This window comes from Bolinopsis microptera, chromosome 3 (genome assembly GCF_026151205.1).
Source record: "Bolinopsis microptera isolate Bmic1 chromosome 3, MBARI_Bmic_1.0, whole genome shotgun sequence".
In the NCBI taxonomy this organism is placed as follows: Eukaryota; Metazoa; Ctenophora; class Tentaculata; order Lobata; family Bolinopsidae; genus Bolinopsis; species Bolinopsis microptera.
Window position 1 is genome coordinate 10,842,263 of NC_087074.1, and position 21,362 is coordinate 10,863,624.

The 21,362-nt window shown below is 38.3% G+C and overlaps 3 protein-coding genes and 1 long non-coding RNA gene across 5 annotated transcripts; all 4 read left to right on the forward strand.

Moving 5' to 3' along the window:
* The first annotated feature begins 2,304 nt into the window (after positions 1-2,304).
* On the forward strand, positions 2,305-2,748 carry LOC134812304 (uncharacterized). Its single transcript, XR_010159914.1, has 2 exons — positions 2,305-2,354; positions 2,604-2,748. It is a non-coding gene; the product is annotated as an uncharacterized LOC134812304 (long non-coding RNA).
* A 2,578-nt stretch (positions 2,749-5,326) lies between these two features.
* Positions 5,327-8,009, forward strand: LOC134812616 (5'-nucleotidase-like). Its single transcript, XM_063820101.1, has 2 exons — positions 5,327-5,584; positions 5,757-8,009. Exons 1-2 carry the CDS (start codon positions 5,340-5,342, stop codon positions 7,300-7,302), a joined length of 1,791 nt encoding a protein of 596 aa, XP_063676171.1. The 5' UTR covers positions 5,327-5,339; the 3' UTR covers positions 7,303-8,009.
* A 955-nt stretch (positions 8,010-8,964) lies between these two features.
* Positions 8,965-19,862, forward strand: LOC134812419 (vacuole membrane protein 1-like). 2 transcript variants are annotated; one of them, XM_063819827.1, is made up of 10 exons: positions 8,965-9,187; positions 9,404-9,494; positions 10,037-10,147; positions 12,637-12,804; positions 14,223-14,274; positions 14,581-14,735; positions 16,481-16,597; positions 17,038-17,202; positions 17,516-17,634; positions 19,377-19,862. In XM_063819827.1, the coding sequence occupies exons 1-10, from the start codon at positions 9,015-9,017 to the stop codon at positions 19,471-19,473; spliced, it is 1,248 nt and encodes a 415-aa protein (XP_063675897.1). In that variant the 5' UTR covers positions 8,965-9,014; the 3' UTR covers positions 19,474-19,862. The 2 variants fall into 2 exon arrangements, with proteins under 2 accessions (XP_063675897.1, XP_063675898.1); XM_063819828.1 differs by lacking the exon at positions 16,481-16,597 and having other exon boundaries at positions 8,971-9,187.
* LOC134812420 (tRNA (adenine(58)-N(1))-methyltransferase catalytic subunit TRMT61A-like) lies at positions 12,901-13,931 on the forward strand. Its single transcript, XM_063819830.1, has one exon. It carries the CDS (start codon positions 12,905-12,907, stop codon positions 13,877-13,879), a length of 975 nt encoding a protein of 324 aa, XP_063675900.1. The 5' UTR covers positions 12,901-12,904; the 3' UTR covers positions 13,880-13,931.
* Positions 19,863-21,362: the final 1,500 nt, after the last annotated feature.

The following is a 21,362-nucleotide window of genomic DNA, read 5'->3' on the forward strand; positions in this document are numbered from 1 at the left end:
TGAATTTTAAATAGAAATGTGAATATGTTAAAATTTAAAACTTTCAAAACGGAGGCTTATAAATATTATTATATTATGATTGTAAAATAAAGGATAAAATTTTAAATTTGTTTCACAAAAATTTGTTTCACTTTAAAAAAATTAGCTGTTCATGTTAAAAATTTATTGGGCGGCGTTCAGCTTGTCATTCTGCCAAATTTTTACAAACGCGATAGCCTAAGGTCCCCAGGTAAGTTGAAGATTTTCATTCATCCTTGTAGCGCAATGCACAACTTAACTGGGCCGCGCCGCGCATCCAATAATGCTTTTTGCAACCTCTCGCAATTTTCCGTAACCTATCGCAATCTTTGTTAGATTGGCAAAATTCATTATTGGGTCACGCCGAGCTGTGAAGGATTGCAATTGACATCGTCAATTAAAAAATTTGCATTTAAAATTTAAATTATAAGATCACAACTTCGGATCACTTATCTGTAACGCGCCGCGCACATTACTATACTTGCTTTGCTTAGCTCAATCAGTTACAAATTATTGCAAAGCCTAGCTACAAACAAATCATCAATGTTTATGTTATTTATTATAAACGTGAACAAACTGTTTATATATGTCGAAATTTCAGATATGACTATATTTCTAATAGTATATTTGGTCCGTAAGGTGGGACCATATCAATTGCAATTGTGTCATAGAGGGGGGGTAGTGAAAATAGTTTCAATGAAACTCGTTTATTCAGCAAACATGGAGAATAACGCTCCTTACAGCTCGATGCACTGTTTTAAGTGACTTCCAGGTATTTGAAACTGAGATGCAAGCAAGTCAGCTTAATTCTGACCCATTGATGAGGCATCAAATACTAAATAATGGTCAGAGGCGGCTCGTGGGAGCTGGCTGGCAGTTTTGTTGGGGGTCCAATCGATGGACTGGGGGGGGGGGGGGGGGGGGAGGGGGCTTGGGAGCCGGCTCAAGCTGATCCCTCCAAACTACCGATTACATTACACACAGGGCCTTGTAAATGTAATGTGTAACACTTTACAGGCGACAGCAAACAAAAAACAAAAACTTATAACATGGGTGAAACAGGACACCACACGTGTACGATCTCAGCCGCGCAGTATCATATAGCAGTCAAATTGCAAAGGGTCCTGGACCCCCAAATCGAGGCAAATCATAATAGATTACCTGTAGTGGGATGCGCACGATGTGCTTTGTAACGTTTACAATTAACTATGTGTTAAAACTGCGCGGCTGAGTAGTAGGGTGAGAATCCCTGCCACGTTTTTGGTCAATTTCGCCGGGGCTCATGTCTTTCCTCGAGGGAGCATTAGTGTCTACAGAAAAACTGACAAATCCTAGCGAAGTCCAATCCGAACCACATCTTCCATCAGAGGTGGTGCTGGGTCAGCTGGTTACTGAACGGATTGGCCTGGAGAATGGCATAGTCCTGTTACTCTCAAGTTAACCATAGAGGGGGACAGGCGCTGTTTGCTCACGGCTGGTTCTTGGTGCCAACACCCTCAGCCCCACATAAGTGGGAGCACTGTCGGTGGTGGCTCACCCAGATAACGGACAGTGTCTCTCCTTCTTTCTTCTTGGACTTGCATTGTTGCTGGCGAGTCAGCCAGTAGCAATGCAGCATCTCACTCACTCAATCACCTCAGCAATTCGGTCCTTTTTTTCATTTGCATTACTTTCGCTCATTCTCCTGTCATAATGCATTCTCTGCTACCATAATGCCTTTCTTACCACGGTGTGTTACACCTTGCGTCTTTCTCTAACACCATCACCATTTCAGCAACCTTGGAATTTTAACCCTACACAGGTACACAGCACTATGGATATCCACTCTCCACTCTACAGCGAACACAAAGCTAGAGATCTAATTAGGATTCGAGTACCCCGGATACCCTTGTGACATACATACGTGGAAACCAGTTTAAGCAGCAGTACATCAACACAATGGATCAGCACTACGAAATCTGATATCTGCATCATAATACTCCGATCCAGAAATCTTCGCTAAACCATCACATGAGATGAATAACTACAAGTTGGACTCCACATAACATTATTCCTTGTTATGATCAGTCAATAAAATATGTAATCTGCATCAATTTTCCGATAATCACATCTTCTTACCAGTTTATTTTCCCTCTCAGGGCTGGAACGCAATGTTACAGCCCACCTTATAAATTACTAAAACCTGAGTTATTCCAGATTGACGACTTGACACAGATATTCAGCAGACAACCTAAATAAGGGACTCCCACTCTCCGAACCAGTAGAGATCCAATCACTGCCTCCAGGCTCCAGGTTACCCCTTCATCCGGTATTAGCAGTTCCTCCACCACCACCAGGTTAGAACACTCCCACTAATCACCCCTAAAAAAACGAACCTACCGCCTTGCTCCACCAAACACAACTACAATCAAATCCATTTTCTCAAACCGGTAAAATCCGTCCTTCAAACTTCCCGCATTAAACGTAACGCGCGAACGCCATACAACTCAAGGATGTAGCAACATAATAGCTGTCATTTAGTGCGCGCGCCCGAGATTGCGCAAAAATAAACTGCGACGTACTAATCCACATACTTGAAACTCCAGGTTGATCAAGATTAGTAAACTCAAGGAAGATGATACCAGATCAGTCCCGAACTTCGCCTCAACATCATACCCTGCCTAGTGTCGATAAAGAGGATTCACAAACAAACGAGATTCATTTACAAATATTTATTATCACTTTCTACAATTGCAGCTCTTCGTTGTTTTAATTATCGCCATCAACCATGAATATATCGGAGAAGACCCGATAACAATTTATCAACTCATGCGTCTTACTTCATTAACAAAGAAAAATGACTTAACTACTACTATACTACGAACTATGAATCTTAACCATGCTACTATAAATATTTATGTTACTGGGCCGCGCTCAGCCTGTCATTCCGCCAAATCTATATGTTAATGAACATAATAGCCTGGGGTCCTCAGGTAAATATTTATGTAGCGTGAAACTCAATACTTATAAAGTAACAGCACAATCATAACCCACACATCACCTTCGCACAAATCAGCTATTCCCCATTCACTCACGAACGTCGACATATCTCCCCATGTACACCTGTAAATTTGAACGGCCCCCCGCGATTCGGAGCAGGTGAGCTACCTGGTTCGGGCTATTTCACTTATCAGAGTACACTAGCACCACAATACAATCGACTCAAGCCCTCAGATTTGCACGCATCCATCACCGTCACAGGGCCGGCTGTCCACATCCTGTAAAATCCTGATTCTATACGCTCGCGGGGTCTATTACCTGTTTGAGCTCTATTATTACGCGCGCGTGCCCAGTGTACAGCTCACCGGCCTGCGTTGTCCACTGGACATGGATGTCGCCTACATGACCCTCTAATCTAAAAGTAGGTTGAGGGCACCACAGCGGGCCTAGCGCTGCCCTCTGTCGACATACATACATACATACATACATAGTCCGGAGGTAGGATTGGACTCCCTACAACACAAAATTTCACGAAGATCATGCGTGCCAGCGTGCGCTTACATTAAAACGTATGATAGTAAATGAAGACCTTTATATTGCGATTTGTTATTTCCTAACACTATTAGTTATTACTAATTACTATTTCTATTTTAAGCACCACTCACCAGTCACCAGATAATAATTTTAAGGCGTCCACGGACGCCTGGACGCCCTCAATAGCCGCCTCTGATAATGGTAAAGAGACCGGTTCCTCCCAAAACCTAGTTTTAGAACCTACTTAGATGTCAGACTTGGGTGAACCATGTAGCTGTTAAGATATATCAACTTATTTGATATGTGCAGTGTGCACGCATTTTACATGAGTTACTGATCATACTCAAATCACAACCACCATGCAAATAAGCAGATAGCATACTAGGAGTTTTATCCTCGATGGGCAAGCAATAATTGGACGTTTCTCGTCATTCTGACGTTTATCGTACGATAGAGAGGCGAGAAACGATTATCGTGCGAATATCGACGTTAATCGTCGGGATGTATAATAATTGCGCGCAGCAGACGATTATCGTCGATTATCGTCAAACTGCACGATTAACGTACGATTATTGTGCGCGACTAAAATCTGCGAAATGGCCCATATTTTCCACTGTGAGCTCCCCCCAGAAACTGCCGATGTCTATTCACCGATGACTGCATACAATACCATTACCATAGCGATAGCAGAGAGTTAATTAATTAATTAAATTATTCCAACGTACATTACAGTTACACACAGGCCACAGTGCTTCATGTATGTAATGTGTCACATGCGACTGCAAATAAACAAAAACAAAAACTTATAACATGAGTGAAACAGGACACACACGTGTATGATCTCAGCCGCGCAGTATATCATAACAGTTCAGATTGCAAGGTGTCCTGGACAACCAAATCATATAGATTACCTGTAGTAGATGCGCTTGATGTGCTCAGTGGCGTAACGAAGGGCCCCGCTGACCCCGCTGTGCGGGGGGGGGGGGGGGGGGGGGGGGGGCGCCGTCTTAGGGGGGTGCCAAATCGTCGTTTGAATGTGGGACAATTTCGAAAACTTAACTAAAGTTACTTACTTGGGTTACTTGGGTAACGCAACTTGGGCGCCAACAGGCAACGTTACGCCACTGGATGTGCTTTGCACCCGTTTACAATTAACTATGTGTTAAAAGTAAAATACAATTTTTTCGGCGCGTCTTAGTTGTCCAAACAAGGATTGGACACCCTACAACACAAAATTTCACAATGATCATGCGTGCGCTTACATTCGAACGTTTGAATGAATAGAGAGCTTTATATTGCGGTTAGATATTTCTGAATACCATTACTAATCACTAGTTCTATTTTCAAGCACCAGCCACCAGATAATAATTTTAGGGCGCCTGGATGCCCTCAATAGCCGCCTCTGGATCGGGCTAAATGAGCAGTAATCTGATTGATTTTTGTGCTGAAATTTATAACACAGATTCTGGAGTATTAGTCTACGAACTGAGGCTGGTTATTAATATAAGTCACTTCGTTGCCTTTTTGGGAAACCCTGCAGTCATTACACTTAGTACAGATTTTGATATTTCATGCAGAATTCTGCCATGTATTAGAAGAACCCAAATAGATATTAGTTTACAGCATACCCAACCTCATTTAGAAATTTAAGTGAGTGTTCCCATTGGTCAACTGCTGGGGTCGATTCCTAATAGTAACTTCATGAAGAGACCCAATCAACAGTTCATACAGCATTAAGCATGTAACTTGAACCAATATAACAAGTATGCACAAATTTATGATATTTTTCATCTTAGGTGACAGAGTAAATGACGAAATATAAAAATGTTCTGATAGCTACTGGAATTATTGTTCTTGGATACCTTCTACGACATGCTTTGAAGCAAAAGTTTCACATCCCACTAAAATCTACTCCTAATAACATTGCTCTCAACATAACACTTATAAGCACCAACGATTTACACAGCTCATTCAGTGGATTGGGTTTAAGGTCCTACCCTGAGCAGATAAGTGGAGGATATAGCAGACTTGTTACACTGATAGACTCAGTAAGGTAAGGAATCCAAATTTATTGTTAATGTCAACTTATATTAGTAGATTTTCTATGATAGGCTGATATGTAATATTAATAATCAGTTAAATTATTAGCTATTTTAGATGATATATAATAATATTATGATCAGTTCTGACCTTTCACTGTTGTCTCACACGAATCTATTATTCAGATCAAAAAAGATCGAAGAGGATGACATTGTTTTGACATTGGATGCTGGAGATTGGTATTCTGGAAGCTTGTTTGATCATATAGGAGCTGACACAAGAACTTCTTCAGTGCCTCAAATGCAATTTTTTGATGCTGCTCAGTTTGATGCAATAATATTTGGAAATCATGACTTTGACCGATATGAAATTGCATTATTTGCCATGTTGGACAAAGCTCTGAAATTGCACCTGAATATTAATGTAATTGTATCCAATCTTCTGACTTTATCAATGGAAAGTAAATTTCAGCAGTTCTACGATCCTACTTCAACTGTTAGATTCCTGCCTTATCTGATCAAAGAAACCAGTCGTGGAAAGGTGGGCGTCCTTGGTTACATAACACCAGATGCCTTATTTGTAAGTAATGACTACCGTGACGAATTGCAGTTTCTGGGATACTCCCATAAAGACGGTATTCAATATGATAAACTCTTAGAACTCGCTGCTGAGCAATCTGAAATGTTAAAGAAAGAACTGAAATGTGATGTTGTTGTGGCAGTTATTCATGGTGGTCACAAAGATAAGGAGGATATCGGTTTTCTTAATCTGCCCAATATAGATGTAGTACTTGGAGGACACTCCCATGAGTCATATTTGCATGCTTCAGATGATTCATCTCTTAGCAGTCAGTGTGGTTTTGGGGGAATGTCACTCACTGCGTTAAGTTTTGGGGTGGACTCTGACAAAGAGCTCCACTTTAGAGGAGTAGATGACGAATACCAACAATTTGTCGACAAAGAGTATCCTCAGTGCATCAAAGTCAGCAGTAAGTTCACGTCTGATGTGGCTTTTGAGCAAAAAGTTAATCTCTGGAAAGGAGAAATCAACAATTTGCTTGATGTGGAAATGGATAAGGTTGTTTTCCAAGGAGATTTATCATCGCTTCTACAACTGTCGATGTCCCATGCTGAGATGGCAATTTCATTTGCTCACATGCTGGTCAGTGAGTTTAACAAATGGGGGGCAATAAAGAAGCCAGACTCAGATCCAGTCATCGCTACTTTCTGGAACAGAGAGTTTTTTGAAATAGACGAGCTGACCCAGTCCATGTCAGATGTGGCTATAACTTATGATGATGCATACAACCTAATATTTTTCCCTGCCCTTAAAGATCTGTACACTTGTTACATGACAAAAGAGGAGCTGTATTACATCCTGCAAGGAACATTTATTGTAAGAAAACTTGTCAGCCCCCTATTGTATATTGATGCTGGAGGTATCGTGTACACCGAATCAAATTACTTTGGCATACCTTTTATTACTGATCTTAAAACAGTTGATGGTTTGGAATATTCAGATTGGCCTCCAATGGTTAAGGTCCTTGCTAATTCCATTTCTGCCCCTTATTTGTGGAAAATTGATACGTGGACCAGAGGGTTTATACAAAATTTTCCAAAAGATAAGATTGGAAATCCGATGCTGATGGATGAAGGATTAGAGGTGAACTCGCCAAAAGAACTGGGCTTGTTTATAAATTATCTTGGTAGCCTCAATGAGACCTTAGCTTGAACATTCGTGTGCTCTCAAACATTCAACTGATTTGTGATTAAATAGGCTCATTTAGTTAAAATAGTCTCTTGAGTTCTAGTGCTTTGATGGCACAAAAAATCAGTCAAGGTGCAATACTACAATATCCTTATCATATCCGATCACTTTTATTTATTAATTTTTTGATTTATTTTATGTTAAAATTTATGCATGATTTTACCTGAAATCCTTTACTGCTTGCTCTGTGTTATTTATCATATCATACACTTTCATACAATAAACCCATAATTTTCTGACTAACATGATGAAAACAAAAGTTGCATGGGCAGCTAAATGTAGGAACCTTTTACATTTGTTTACGAATAAAACCAGTTATTTGGGGACCTGGTCAATCAAAAGCCAGTTCATCAAAGATCGGTAAATTGTGGCTTTACTCTACGTTACCTGCTTGAATACTTTCATTTATAAAGAGTAACGCCATTTTTGAAAGTGAGGAGTGTTAGGACTCCTTCAACTACATTAAATCAATTCCTTCTGTAACATCCTGAATAAATATAGTTACGAAAACAAAATTTACTAAACATTTTAAAACATTACTGAACACCAAAGTTATATTACTAATGCGAAGATACAACAAGACCAAATAATAATAAATCAAAACAAATATCAACATAATATAACATTTATTATATTATGCTATTTTGTAATACGGTAATATCACACATTTGAATTAAAACTCAAATAATTTATTTTCATCTCCATACTTATGCTTTACACCTGGTGTTATATACAATTATATAAATTCAATGGATATGGGCAAGGATCGACCGCGACTGAAATCCTTCTTTGGATCAGATAAGGACATCCAATCAGCGACGAAGACGATGATTATATTTAACAATTGCAAAGCTTTAAAATTTCATAGCTTTGTTGATCCCTTCCTTTTAAGAATCTCTGTGAATGATAATATTTGTAACTGCTATTGTTTCTACTTGCCATTGTTCAAATTATTGTAGGGAAGACTTGTGGAATTAAGGGACAGCAGTCTTACACAAATAATGCCAACAATACCACCTTTAAATTTTAAGAACAATAGACCTGCACATATTATACCCTCTTCAAGATCCATCAGCACCAGTCAGCGTTTATTATTGATACTTTGATAATGTTTTCACGCTGTCAATTGTATATTATATCTGATCCCGGTCGATCCTTGGACATGGGTAAAAATGGGGAGGTAGTTTTGTCATACAGTGGCACTAGTTAGTGGATTTTATCGAATCATACTGTGACCTTAACGTGTATTAATTATAATCGCTCTCAAGTGTCATTTGACTTACCTTCTCCTGTTCTGCTACATATCTGACTTGACATAGATTGAAATGTTTACTGAACTTTTAGACATTTCAAATATCCTGAAATCCTGTTATTGTTATTAAGATAAGATGATATGTATTAATATTATAATGTTCTGTAATTTTCGTTTATGATTTTGTGATTTGTAACTGCTTTTAAGTTATTCTCTTTCTTCTTGTGTACCATGATATCGTAGTTGTACTCAAAACCTGTCCCCAACATATACAACAACACGTGTCTTCAAAGTTTTGGTCGATCAGTTTTCCGCTTTGTTTTCCAACTCTAGTCTTTAATATTAGACATCGGTTAAAACATCATCGTCTTTCCAGATGAACAAATATGACCCTTCAAATTGCTGATTTATATTGTGGTACTGGATGGGTGAATCAAATGGTTTGCTAAATGAATCAGAGGACTTAGAAAATCTTGTAAGTACTGAGGATGAACTTGAGGCTGAGCGGAAGAACATTACTCTTTGGAGAAGTCCTCTGAAAACATTTTACTATTTTGGCTGGCAGACGTTTGATGAACTTTGTAAAGGTTTTAAGTTGTAAGTATTTAGTCTCGTGCCCCCCCCCCCCCCCCCCTCCGGATCTCGTGTGTTTTGTTTTTGTTGATTTTAAGTCCACACATTACACTAGTTACCCTTACCTCATACTATTAGAAGCTATCCAGACTGCATCTTTGCACAGTAGATAATAACCTTTTCTGCTATAAATACATTGAAATTACCCTATTTTTATGATAAGCCCCCTCACTCCTACAGTGCAAAGCTGCACAAGTTAAATATAGCGGTGACGGCTGGGGTGACTTTAGCAATCTTACTGTTCCTCAACATCCCTGGAGCTCAACAAAAGGTCAGTTGATCCAACATGTGCGATATTGAACAATACTGAGTACTATGATAATACTGAATATATTAAAGCTTTGTAATACGCACAGTCACTACTGCTGGTGTTTTACAAAATTTGTGTGATCTTGGGGGGGGGGGGGGGGAAGGGGGGATATATTGGAGACTATTATCTTATGATATTAGGATGCAGTGAAACTATCGGACGACGGACTACGATGTATGCCAACCCTGACCCCATTGGAAAAATTAAAATATATCGACTCTGTTACATCGCTTTCTGTTAATATAAAACTCCGTAACAAACTGAATTGGGATATTATTTGTGGCCCATACCAACCTCAACTCCCTAAGTCGTAATCTCTGTCCCGAGACATGTTTTTTTTTTCTTTACCGCTGATGTTGCCCTGGTATGGTTGGACAGATAATAAAAATGACTTTCAAATAAGATTCCCTGAAATGTGGTATTTGGTTACCTATTTTCTAGTCTTCTGCAAACATTAGGGGTTGCAAAACAGCAACAATTGAATTAACAGTGGAATGTTACAGTACGTGGTGTGGTTAAACAAGGAGATCTGGTGGAGCGTCTGGTGGGTTGGGCTGGGGATACTCTCTACTGTAGGACTGGGAACTGGACTACATACCTTCATTCTCTACCTGGTAACTATATTATAGTATTACATACCTTCATTCTCTACCTGGTAACTATATTATAGTATTACATACCTTCATTCTCTACCTGGTAAATGTATTATAGTATTACATACCTTCACTCTCTACCTGGTAACTATATTATAGTATTACATACCTTCATTCTCTACCTGGTAACTATATTATAGTAGTACATAGCTTCACGCTCTACCTGGTAACTATATTATAATACTACATACCTTCATTCTCTACCTGGTAACTATATTATAGTATTACATACCTTCATTCTCCACCTGGTAACTATATTATAGTACTAGTGTAACCCGGCCTTCGGCCGGGATTTCACTGCCGCAGTTAAAAAGGGTAGGAGTAATTACCCGCTGAGTCAAAACCCGCATTAGGTGACCCAATTTCTTAAACAATAATCTCATAATCAGTTATTTCTTGTGGATAATTAAGTCATTATTAGCCAGGCCATGAGGCACCACACTCCATGATCATAAGGTCTGAACACCGAGTATTACACCTCATCACTCCCGTCTTTTTAAACCGCTTTCTATTTTTATTTAAATCGTTATAGAAATTAACTCTTGTATTGTTAACTCCGCACCACACCCGCATATTATATTTGAAAACACGCATAACATTGTCGTATGAACTCTCTCTCTCTGCAGTCCAAACAGACCCCAAACGCTAACAGTCCTCCTCCCCTAATAAGCTTATGGTATTACATTACAGCGAATCTTCCCGGGCTAACGCAATTATGACGCTACTTAAATGCAGCTACATATTATACAGTAATGAGATATAGAGAGCAAGCCCCGTAACTCTTGCCATTCTGCTCAAGCCATTTTATGCAACATTTGTGGTACAAAACCGTCAATTAAACCACTTACCACCGGCCGATTTAAAAAACATTTGCTTATGGGCTTCATCAGAGTTTTGTCGGCACTTTACCGAAAAAACCAGTCCCGTAACTCTTACCGTTTTTTTTTGTATAACCGTTCGGAAATTACACACAGACAGACAGATAGACAGACACACACACACACACACACACACACACACACACACACACACACATTCTGGTGTTATCAAGTTGATGTTATTAAGGTGATTACATACCTTCATTCTCTACCTGGTAACTATATTATAGTAGTACATACCTTCATTCTCTACCTGGTAACTATATTATAGTATTACATACCTTCATTCTCTACCTGGTAACTATAATATAGTATTACATACCTTCATTCTCTACCTGGTAACTATATTATAGTATTACATACCTTCACTCTCTACCTGGTAACTATATTATAGTATTACATACCTTCATTCTCTACCTGGTAAAGTTATATTATAGGACTACATACCTTCATTCTCTACCTGGTAACTATATTATAGGACTACATACCTTCATTCTCTACCTGGTAACTATATTATAGGACTACATACCTTCATTCTCTACCTGGTAACTATATTATAGTATTACATACCTTCATTCTCTACCTGGTAACTATATTATAGTATTATATACCTTCATTCTCTACCTGGTAACTATATTATAGTATTATATACCTTCATTCTCTACCTGGTAAAGTTATATTATAGTACTACATACCTTCATTCTCCACCTGGTAACTATATTTAAATAGGACTACATACCTTCATTCTCTACCTGGTAACTATATTGTAGTAGTACATACCTTCATTCTCTACCTGGTAACTATATTATAGTAGTACATACCTTCATTCTCTACCTGGTAACTATATTATAATACTACATACCTTCATTCTCTACCTGGTAACTATATTATAGTAGTACATACCTTCATTCAAATTCTAAATATTTTTTGGCGCTTCGCGCCAAAGCCTGAATTTCGAGGGTAAGGACAAAAGGAAATTGCAGCATTTGCGGTATCGCAATTTTTCACGTTTGCCGCGATATTTTTGGCTCATAATGATCAGGGTAGCATGAAACATGAACAAAAGTAGTTTCCAGAAAAATTTTGACTTAGAAAATTTTCGGTCCAAGTCATTCTCGATACGTACTTCTGAAAGCAGATCTCTCGCTTCCGAGCTCGTATTGCGAAGGGGAGGCCTGCCTTCCGAGATCGCATTACAAAGGGGAACCCTCGAGTCCAAAATCGTATATCGAACTTCGAAAACCGAAAAAGATATTTTTGGCTCATAATGATCAGAGTAGCATGAAACACGAACAAAAGTAGTTTTCAAGAAAACTTTGAAAATTTTTGACTTACAAAATTTTTGACTGAAAAAAATGTTGACTTTAAAATTTTCGGGGGAAAAAAATTGTTCCCAAAAATTTTTAGAAGCCTAAATTAAAAAGTTGGCCCTTTTTGGCCCCTTGCCCAGATTTCATGGGGGGGGGGGGGGGGGGGGGGGCGATGGCCCCCCCCCCTGCCCCCCCCGCTTCCTACACCCCTGAGTATTGCTATCTCCTCCGTGTATTGCAACTCTCTCTCTCTCTCCACCAGGGTCCACACATAGCCCAAGTAACCATGGCAGCATGGGAGTGTAAGAGTGTAGAGTTCCCAGAACCTCCTTATCCAGATGTTGTGATATGTCCACCAGAAGGAACCTCTCTCATGCACGTGGATATGTGGGTTATCATGTCCAAAGTTAGATGGGAATCACTCATGTGGGTAAGTCATTTAAGATGAAAATGTTATAATAAATAATTGTAATTTCCTTTTTAAATAAGTATTTATAGATTTACTAACCATGCATCCAAAAGGAAGGATCATGACGTTTGTAACAAGAGAGGATGTAATAAAAGAAGGAGACACAGTGATAGTGAGAAGAGAGGGTACTCTTGAACCTCTTGTGGTAAAGCGAGACGCTCAGTACCAACTTACAGCTGGACTATTCAGACACAACGACATCATGGGTAAACCTTTTGGTTGCAAGATGTATTCCCACAACAAGAAGAGCACTATAACCCTGCTTGCACCCAGCCCTGAGCTGTGGACCCTTTCTCTGCCTCACCGGACTCAAATCCTTTACGCTAGTGATATCTCTCTGGTATGTCTAATGTTGGAGTTGTCTCCTGGCAGTGTGGTAGTGGAGAGTGGTACTGGTAGTGGCAGTTTAACTCACGCGCTAGCACGTGCTGTGGGGGAGTCAGGTCACGTGCACTCTCACGAGTTCCACAAGGAGCGGAGTGAGGTGGCTGCTGTGGAGTTTAAATCTCACGGTCTCGACCAAATTGTTTCTAGTTACCATAAGAATGTTTGTGAGGACGGTTTTGCGGTGCAGGACGTTGCTGATGCTGTGTTTTTAGATCTGCCCTGTCCGTGGGATGCCATTAAACACACTATCTCTGTGTTTGGTCCTGACGGAGGGAGGATATGCAGCTTCTCACCTTGTATTGAGCAGGTTCAGAAGGCTTGCTCTGCTCTGTCAGAGGAAGGGTTCGAGGAAATTCAGACATTTGAGGGAATAGAACGACAGTACCAGCTGAGTCGGAAGAGAATTTGGGAGCCTTTTGTTGGAAACGAGCGACACAAGAAGTTCCGCTCAGATCAGAGAAGTGGGGACAAAGCTTGTAATGGGTGGTTAAATGCGTATGTGAAGGGCGGACCAAAGAAAGATGGAGTAGGTCACACTGGTTACTTAACTTTTGCTACTCTTCCAGCTAAAGATTTTGTTCAAAATATAGTTTTGGAAAGTAAAGAGGACGTTCAAATGGCCGAGACGGAGAAAAGTGAAAACAGTTAATTTTAATCCTCAAATTTTTATAACTTTCTAACCTGTTTTAATTTTTAATTTATTATTCATCAAATGATAGTGTATTTTAGCTGTATTTTATCCACAGTCGGGGAATCATTGTTTTACTGCGTCTCCTATATATTATATCTAGGTTAAACAAGCCAGAAATTCTGAGAAATAACATAATATTTTTAAGCCCTACTTTATGATACCCATCAAATCCCGCATTCACGCTATTACCGAAAATATTTGACACCTGAATATAATATAGACCTGATATGTTTTTCGTGTGATATTGATAACAGCTACATTCCATAACATTGTGTTCTTGAAGTAAAAGAGCGTGTTTCAGGGTATTGGTACAGCAATAGGAGAGTTACCACCCTACTTCATGGCTAGAGCTGGTTAGTTTGATATTTCACTGTTTCCTGCCTTAGGAGTAGAATTATTGTTATAGGGTCCGAGACTTTCTTGATTTTACAAATCTGTATAGCTAGTCAGAAATTTTACTGTTAACAAAGTATTAATTTAAAGCCGTATTTTAAAGCCGTATAATATTGAAGCTGAAATACCAATTGTCTAGTACATTACTATTACTTGTCTCACCGCTTCACGAATCAGCACATTACTCACAGCAAAATAACACAACCACACTTTTCAGCCAGGCTATCAGGTAACGAGATGCAAAATAACACAACCACACTTTTCAGCCAGGCTATCAGGTAACGAGATGGACGACAGCTCATATACCGACCTTCAGAGAGTAAAAGACCCTTCTACTCTCAAATGGGGAGATAGATTTAAACGGTGGATACAAAACTTTGTACAAAGTGCCGGCTTCATTGGTATTCTAATCTGCGCTAGCGTAAGTAGTAATGTGACACAATGTTTCGAAATAGTTCTGTTTACATTGTGTTATTGTAATATTCTACATTGTGTTGAGACTATATTCTTTGAACAATTGCACCCGCTCTATTGAATTTTAATGCGGCAATGATCAAAGCCATCTCGCAGCTCACAACCATTAAAATAGGGTTACACTAAAAAGAGCAGATGTTGTGCAGGTACTCACTGTGTAGGACTTAGTATTTCCCTGGCCAGATTACTTGAGCGGACACATCTAGTCAGCATTAATATTTGGAATGTAATCTTATCCATTGCAATAGCTGTTTTGTGTAACAGAAGCTGTAACACGTTCAATGTCTGGTCTACTAAAAATGAGGCTGTGTTATAATGATCCGATGATTTATTAAGATGTATGTACAGTGGTTTTAACTATACTACTATGTCAGAGCGGCTGACTGTGAGTGATGTGAGCTTGGGCAAATGTATATATGCGAACAAACGTATTTAACACATTACAAGACAAAAGTAAAACATATTTTATTGTAAACCACAACAATCTAAGTAACAGCAGAAACTGTACAATTTATTGTTGGTATAAATAAAAGGTAGTACAGTGCAATAACTTATCAGTCAAGACAAAAAATAAATCCTAGTAAGTACCTATATAACCATTAACCAATGACATCAATATTTACCGATAAATTGCTGTATAAAATGTGACTTTATTTACATTATTTATTTACATTATTTATTTATTTATTCATTTACCGTCACATGGAATGGTTTGATGCATAATTTCTAAACGATGTAATAAAGTTACACTCCGGAAAAAGTGGACATTAAATTCAAATTCTCAATTTTCAAATCCTCAACTTTCAAAGCATTATAATTGAAACATTTCCAGACTCAAATACTAAACACATAATTGGTACAGTCCATCAAATATGTGTGTATAGTTTCCAAACGACTGGTATGGCAGTGTAATGTATTTCCCTGATTGCGGCGTGTCACATCCCCGCAGTAGTGTACAGATCACCACTCTCGCTACTTACTCCTCATCTCTCATCTCCAGTAATTTATGTGACCTATTTTTATCTAGAGCTGCAGTTATCGACTACACTGCCAATTATTTTATGTGACCTATTTTTATCTAGAGCTATAACAGTGATCAGCCACACTCGAGCTACCTGAATACTTATAATAGAGTTCAGATTTAGCTCCTCGTGTTACAACTCTCTCTCTCTCACTCTCTCTCTCTCTCTCTCTCTCTCTCTCTCTCTCTCTCTCTCTCTCTCTCTCTCTCTCTCTCTCTCTCTCTCTCTCTCTCTCTCTCTCTCTCTCTCTCTCTCTCTCTCTCTCTCTCTCTCTCTCTCTCTCTCTCTCTCTCTCTCTCTCAATCTCAAGTATTCGACGCAAAAATCTACATTTTAGTTGGTCATAGCAAGAATATCCGATTATAGGCGTTAAAATTGGTCGCATGGGATTTAGGCTTGAAGTAGTGTCAGTAAACTGACTGAAGAATGTACAGTGTATACTCTAGGGATGTGGCTTGCAGGCTCTCAGGGTCTGTTTAGCTCTTTAGGATGGGTACACACTACACATGGTCACATGGTCACATGATAGGTACACATCATCGTATGTGGTGCAAGTGGTAACCACAAAATTAGTGAACTGTGAACGACATGAAGTGAGTAGTATATATATTATATATATAATATATATATACTACTGAGTGGAATTGAATGAACATGCCCCATTTTGCAGGTACCTAACCCACTGTTCGACTTGGCTGGCATAACCTGTGGTTACATGCTTATTCCATTCCTAACATTCTTCCCTGCTGTGCTTCTCGGCAAATCAGTCTTCAAAGTACACCTCCAGGTATTTATATATAATATACATAGCTGCTCACTGTTATATTTCAACTTTTCAGGGAAACTTTTCTTGGAAAGAAATACAATTGAACACAATCTGATTTTATTAGTTTTTTAGAAATTCGACACGCCTTATCTTGAAAAGTCTGATACATAGTATGGAACGGGGTTCATTGAAATATTCGTGAAAATATTCTTGAAAATATCTTTGAAAATATCATCCTATCATAGGGTAGGCAAGACGTAAACAAGTTTGAATATGATGTGCAAATTATTCTATATTACATGACGTACTACGTAATAAAGTAGAGCATCCACTCTCTAAGTCTAACCACCCTCTATCCCAGATGGTGTGCGTTGTGATCCACTCTCTAAGTCTAACCACCATCTATCCCAGATGGTGTGCGTTGTGATCCACTCTCTAAGTCTAACCACCCTCTATCCCAGATGGTGTGCGTTGTGATCCTCTTCACAGCAGATAACCTCAAACTGTTCGGAGAGAAGATATCTCACCTCCCCCTCATAGGACCAGCTCTCCATGGTCCCTTTACAGAGTATATGGAACAGCAGAGGATTACACTTCATGGTTCCTCCGCAAACCACATCCAACATGTGAGATACTCGTATTTTTGTATAGTTATATTACTTTAGTGTGTATGATTTTAGTGTGCAATTTGCTTTGTTTCAGTGAGTGTTACCCACCTCGAAATTATTATAATATATTATATATTGTTATATTATAATATATAATATATTGTATATAATAATAGGAATCCCAACCAAACATCTGCAACTGGTCGTTTCTGAACGGCTTATTTTAGCCAAACTCTCCTTTACAGACGATAACCATTGCTTACAAATATGATTATCGATATTAAACTGAACTTATTATTAGGTATGTTACTCATAAAATGTATAATTTCAGTCGCCCACAGTGATCAGCATAGTGTTCAACGTGTTTGTGGGTCTAATGTTACTGTTCTTCCTCGTGTCCATAATACACGGCACTGCACAGCAGAAGTTCCGAACACTGAACAAGAGCAGGTATTACAAGCTGAGTATGGAGGAGAGTGAGTGATAGTGTTTAAATAAGTTGTGTATTAAAACCTGTGGGGCTGGTTAGTTGTGTTAACACAAGGTTTTATTTATTAATGGTTGTGTTATGTCTTTATACAGAATGAGTAGAGATCTCTAGTTTTCTTTGACGTTAGGAATTGTCAAGAGCCCATCTTCGTTAACAAACTGTCAGAGTTGTTGGCTTTTCAAAACACCATCACGTTATGATAATATTATGGTCCCTAAACGGCTTAAATGAATATAATAGTATGTAAGCAATATTCGTGCACTCTCTCTCTCTCTCTCTCTCTCTCTCTCTCTCTCTCTCTCTCTCTCTCTCTCTCTCTCTCTCTCTCTCTCTCTCTCTCTCTCTCTCTCTCTCTCTCTCTCTCTCTCTCTCTCTCTCTCTCTCTCTCTCTCTCTCTCTCTCTCTCTCTCTCTCTCTCTCTCTCTCTCTCTCTCTCTCTCTCTCTCTCTCTCTCTCTCTCTCTCTCTCTCTCTCTCTCTCTCTCTCTCTCTCTCTCTCTCTCTCTGCAATTGGCCTCACAGTGTATTGTGTAATTGTAAAGGGAAAAATTCAGTTAAAACATTTCCCTTTATTTAATAAGTTAGTTTGATAGTGATTATATTGAATGAGTAATTTTAATACAGCGTCGACTCGAATATATGGGTTGTTTTATTACAGAGTTTTAAATTATTACAGCCTTTTTAATTAGATTCTTATTTTCTTTGCTTGAGTTTTTATTGTATTTGTTCAAAATTCAGATTATATTGTGGTGTTTTATCGTATTTTTTGAGGATGCCCATTAATAAATGATTACTTCCTTTTCAGATTTGTTATTGAGATTACAGTTTTTATTTATAAATTAAGTTGTAATTATGATGTAAGCATGATTGAATAAGCATCATGTTATATAGTTTCGAATTATCTACGTATAATTAATGATAATATTTATTCATTTTGAAAAGGAGTCCAGAAAATATGTTCTGTATTAGATTAGATTTCTTGAAATAATATCCACTGTATCTTCTCTATTTTTAATTTATTGAAAAATAATGCGTCATTGCACTATATTGCACTGTATTGCACTATATTGCACTGTATTGCACTGTATTGCACTATATTGCACTATATTGCACTGTATTGCACTATATTGCACTGTATTACACTGTAGTGCACTGTATTGCACTATATTGCACTGTATTACACTGTATTGCACTGTATTGCACTATATTGCACTATATTGCACTGTATTGCACTATATTGCACTGTATTGCACTGTATTGCACTGTATTGCACTGTATTGCGCTGTATTGCACTGTTATGCACTATATTGCACTATATTGCACTGTATTGCACTATATTGCACTGTATTGCACTATATTGCACTGTATTGCACTGTATTGCACTATATTGCACTATATTGCACTGTATTGCACTATATTGCACTATATTGCACTGTATTGCACTGTATTGCGCTGTATTGCACTGTAATGTACTATATTGCACTGTATTGCACTATATTGCACTGTATTGCACTGTATTGCACTATATTGCACTGTAGTGCACTATATTGTTACTTGCATTATATGGTGGACCAGGAGCTAATATTGCTGTCAGATATCGATTTGCAGGGATTCTATAAGGACTGTCATATTGTTTCCATGAATATTAATCTTCTTAATATGATTATTAATTTTGAATGACGTTCAGTAATTTTTTGTACTAGGTTGCCCTTGAAAGAAGAGAAAAGAGAAACGTCTCACTTACTTGACAAACAAACAGATGAACAAACAGACAAGCAGATGAACAAACAGACAGAATAAGTTGACCAACTGACTTTGTACCATGAGAAATTTTGTAAATCACATGTTTACAGCTCCTTTCCCAGTCTAAATTATATAATGGAAACTCGGATATTCGATATAACCCATGAAAGCATTAAGGATAGAATTATTAGAAGCAGATTGGGGTTGACTGTAAAATTTGACTGATATTTTCCGCTGTGTTATTCCTTAAGATCTTTAGGATTTCGATTTTAACCGATAAAACTTGTGTTATGATGAATGATCCAATTAAATATAATTCTGTAATTGTGTTGAACAAATAATAAGCTTCAGCTACAGGTCAAGAAATTTTATTTGATATGGTGTAACTACAATTTATCTTTGTATGCTAAGGTGAAAATCTTGAACAAATTTGTTAACACTAATTATTTCTTTGTCTTATTTGTCCCATTTCTGAAAATAGCTGAACTGGAAACAATTTGCCAGAATTGAACATTTTTACAATATGTACGTTTTTGGTTTGCGAGATTACTATAATAGAGTAAATCGAACTAATTTAAAATATTCGTAAATCTGTTTTAGGAGGTCGTTACTTGTTTATAGAAACTGCAAACTTTAAAAATAAACCGACCAAGCAGAGTTTCTGAACGACTAACAACAACTGAATGGCTAGAAATAAATATAACACGATCAGCCCCAATATGTCTGAAAAAATTAAAGAAAAGGCAGCAAGGTTGTACAGTAAAATTATTTCTCTAAAAAGCAAACATCAATAAGTCGGGACAGCAACTTTCCAAATGAACTCCACGTATGTTTTAATCTAGATTCTAGACAAAAATGAACAAATTGCTTAAATTCTGATAGATTTAAAACTAGAATCACTGTACAAAGCGTAAGATCTGACTCTTTTTCAGATGATCGGAAACCAAAACCAGTCTGGCGCAAATAGCTAGTGCCACATTTCGGCAATTTTATACCACCTCCCTCTCTCTTACTTAGAGTGAACGCCACATCCCACTTTGTACTCATTTTCCAACCCCCCCCCCCCCCCCTCCCTAAGCTGGCTTGTGTAATTTATTTGAACGATCCCATATGGTAGCATCCTATTTGAACAGAAAATATCGTCTCGGTTTTGGCAATTGGGCGACTCCTGTCCGAGAGCGACTCTTGTCCGAGAGCCGGATTAGCGGTTTCGGACAAGAGTCGTGTTACTGGTTTTGGCTTTTACAGTTTCCTGTATCTTACATTTAATTAAACTTTAAAAACGTACAATAATATTAATTTTCACAAATTTACATCGATATGATTTACTTTTCCTAAAACAGTTATACGTTCGCGTTGTTGTTACAGATGCGTGATGTTCAACTAATCATATCAATTTCATATTAAGTTGAACGTTATAAACCTGTAGTTATGAGTCCTTGCTCAGTGATTTGGGTTTCACTAAGCGACACCAGGGCTACTGCTGTGTTAATATAATGAGAACTCAAACTGGTACCGTCCCCATCAACATGGGTCGTAGATTGTTCACTGCCCTGATTCACGATTTTCTGCAATTTATTTATTATCATTCCGTGACCAAAAAGTGTAGCACCCGATATAAAGACTAGAACTCCAACTGACACAACCGCGATCAGCGCCAGACTAAAATTAAAAGAATCCGGATCCTTGGGTGGAATCAGGGAGCATTTACCGAGAACCATGTCTTGTGAGCAAGATTGCTGGAACTCCCTTGCGTATCCGTCTATCTTCACTCCATAGCCTTTCTGACACTGGAAGGTGATGTTTGATCCTGGAAGAAAGAAAGGTTTGTCTTCAATGTTAGTCACTGCACCCTTCGCTATCTTCAGATGTTTCATTCGGCACGGCTCTTCCCATTCTCTTTCTAATCTAAAGAGGTATTTCAACACGGGGTTTCCAGCACTTTT

Bases quoted from the DNA above. Each gene is read 5' to 3' on its own strand.
- LOC134812616 (XM_063820101.1), top strand. From the start codon at position 5,340: ATGACGAAATATAAAAATGTTCTGATAGCTACTGGAATTATTGTTCTT. The intron at 5,585-5,756 runs GTAAGGAATCCA...TCTATTATTCAG, and splicing joins ACACTGATAGACTCAGTAAG to ATCAAAAAAGATCGAAGAGG.
- LOC134812419 (XM_063819827.1), top strand. From the start codon at position 9,015: ATGGGTGAATCAAATGGTTTGCTAAATGAATCAGAGGACTTAGAAAAT. The intron at 16,598-17,037 runs GTATTTATATAT...CCTCTATCCCAG, and splicing joins TCTTCAAAGTACACCTCCAG to ATGGTGTGCGTTGTGATCCT. The intron at 17,635-19,376 runs GTATTACAAGCT...TTTTTGTACTAG, and splicing joins CGAACACTGAACAAGAGCAG to GTTGCCCTTGAAAGAAGAGA.
- LOC134812420 (XM_063819830.1), top strand. From the start codon at position 12,905: ATGACGTTTGTAACAAGAGAGGATGTAATAAAAGAAGGAGACACAGTG.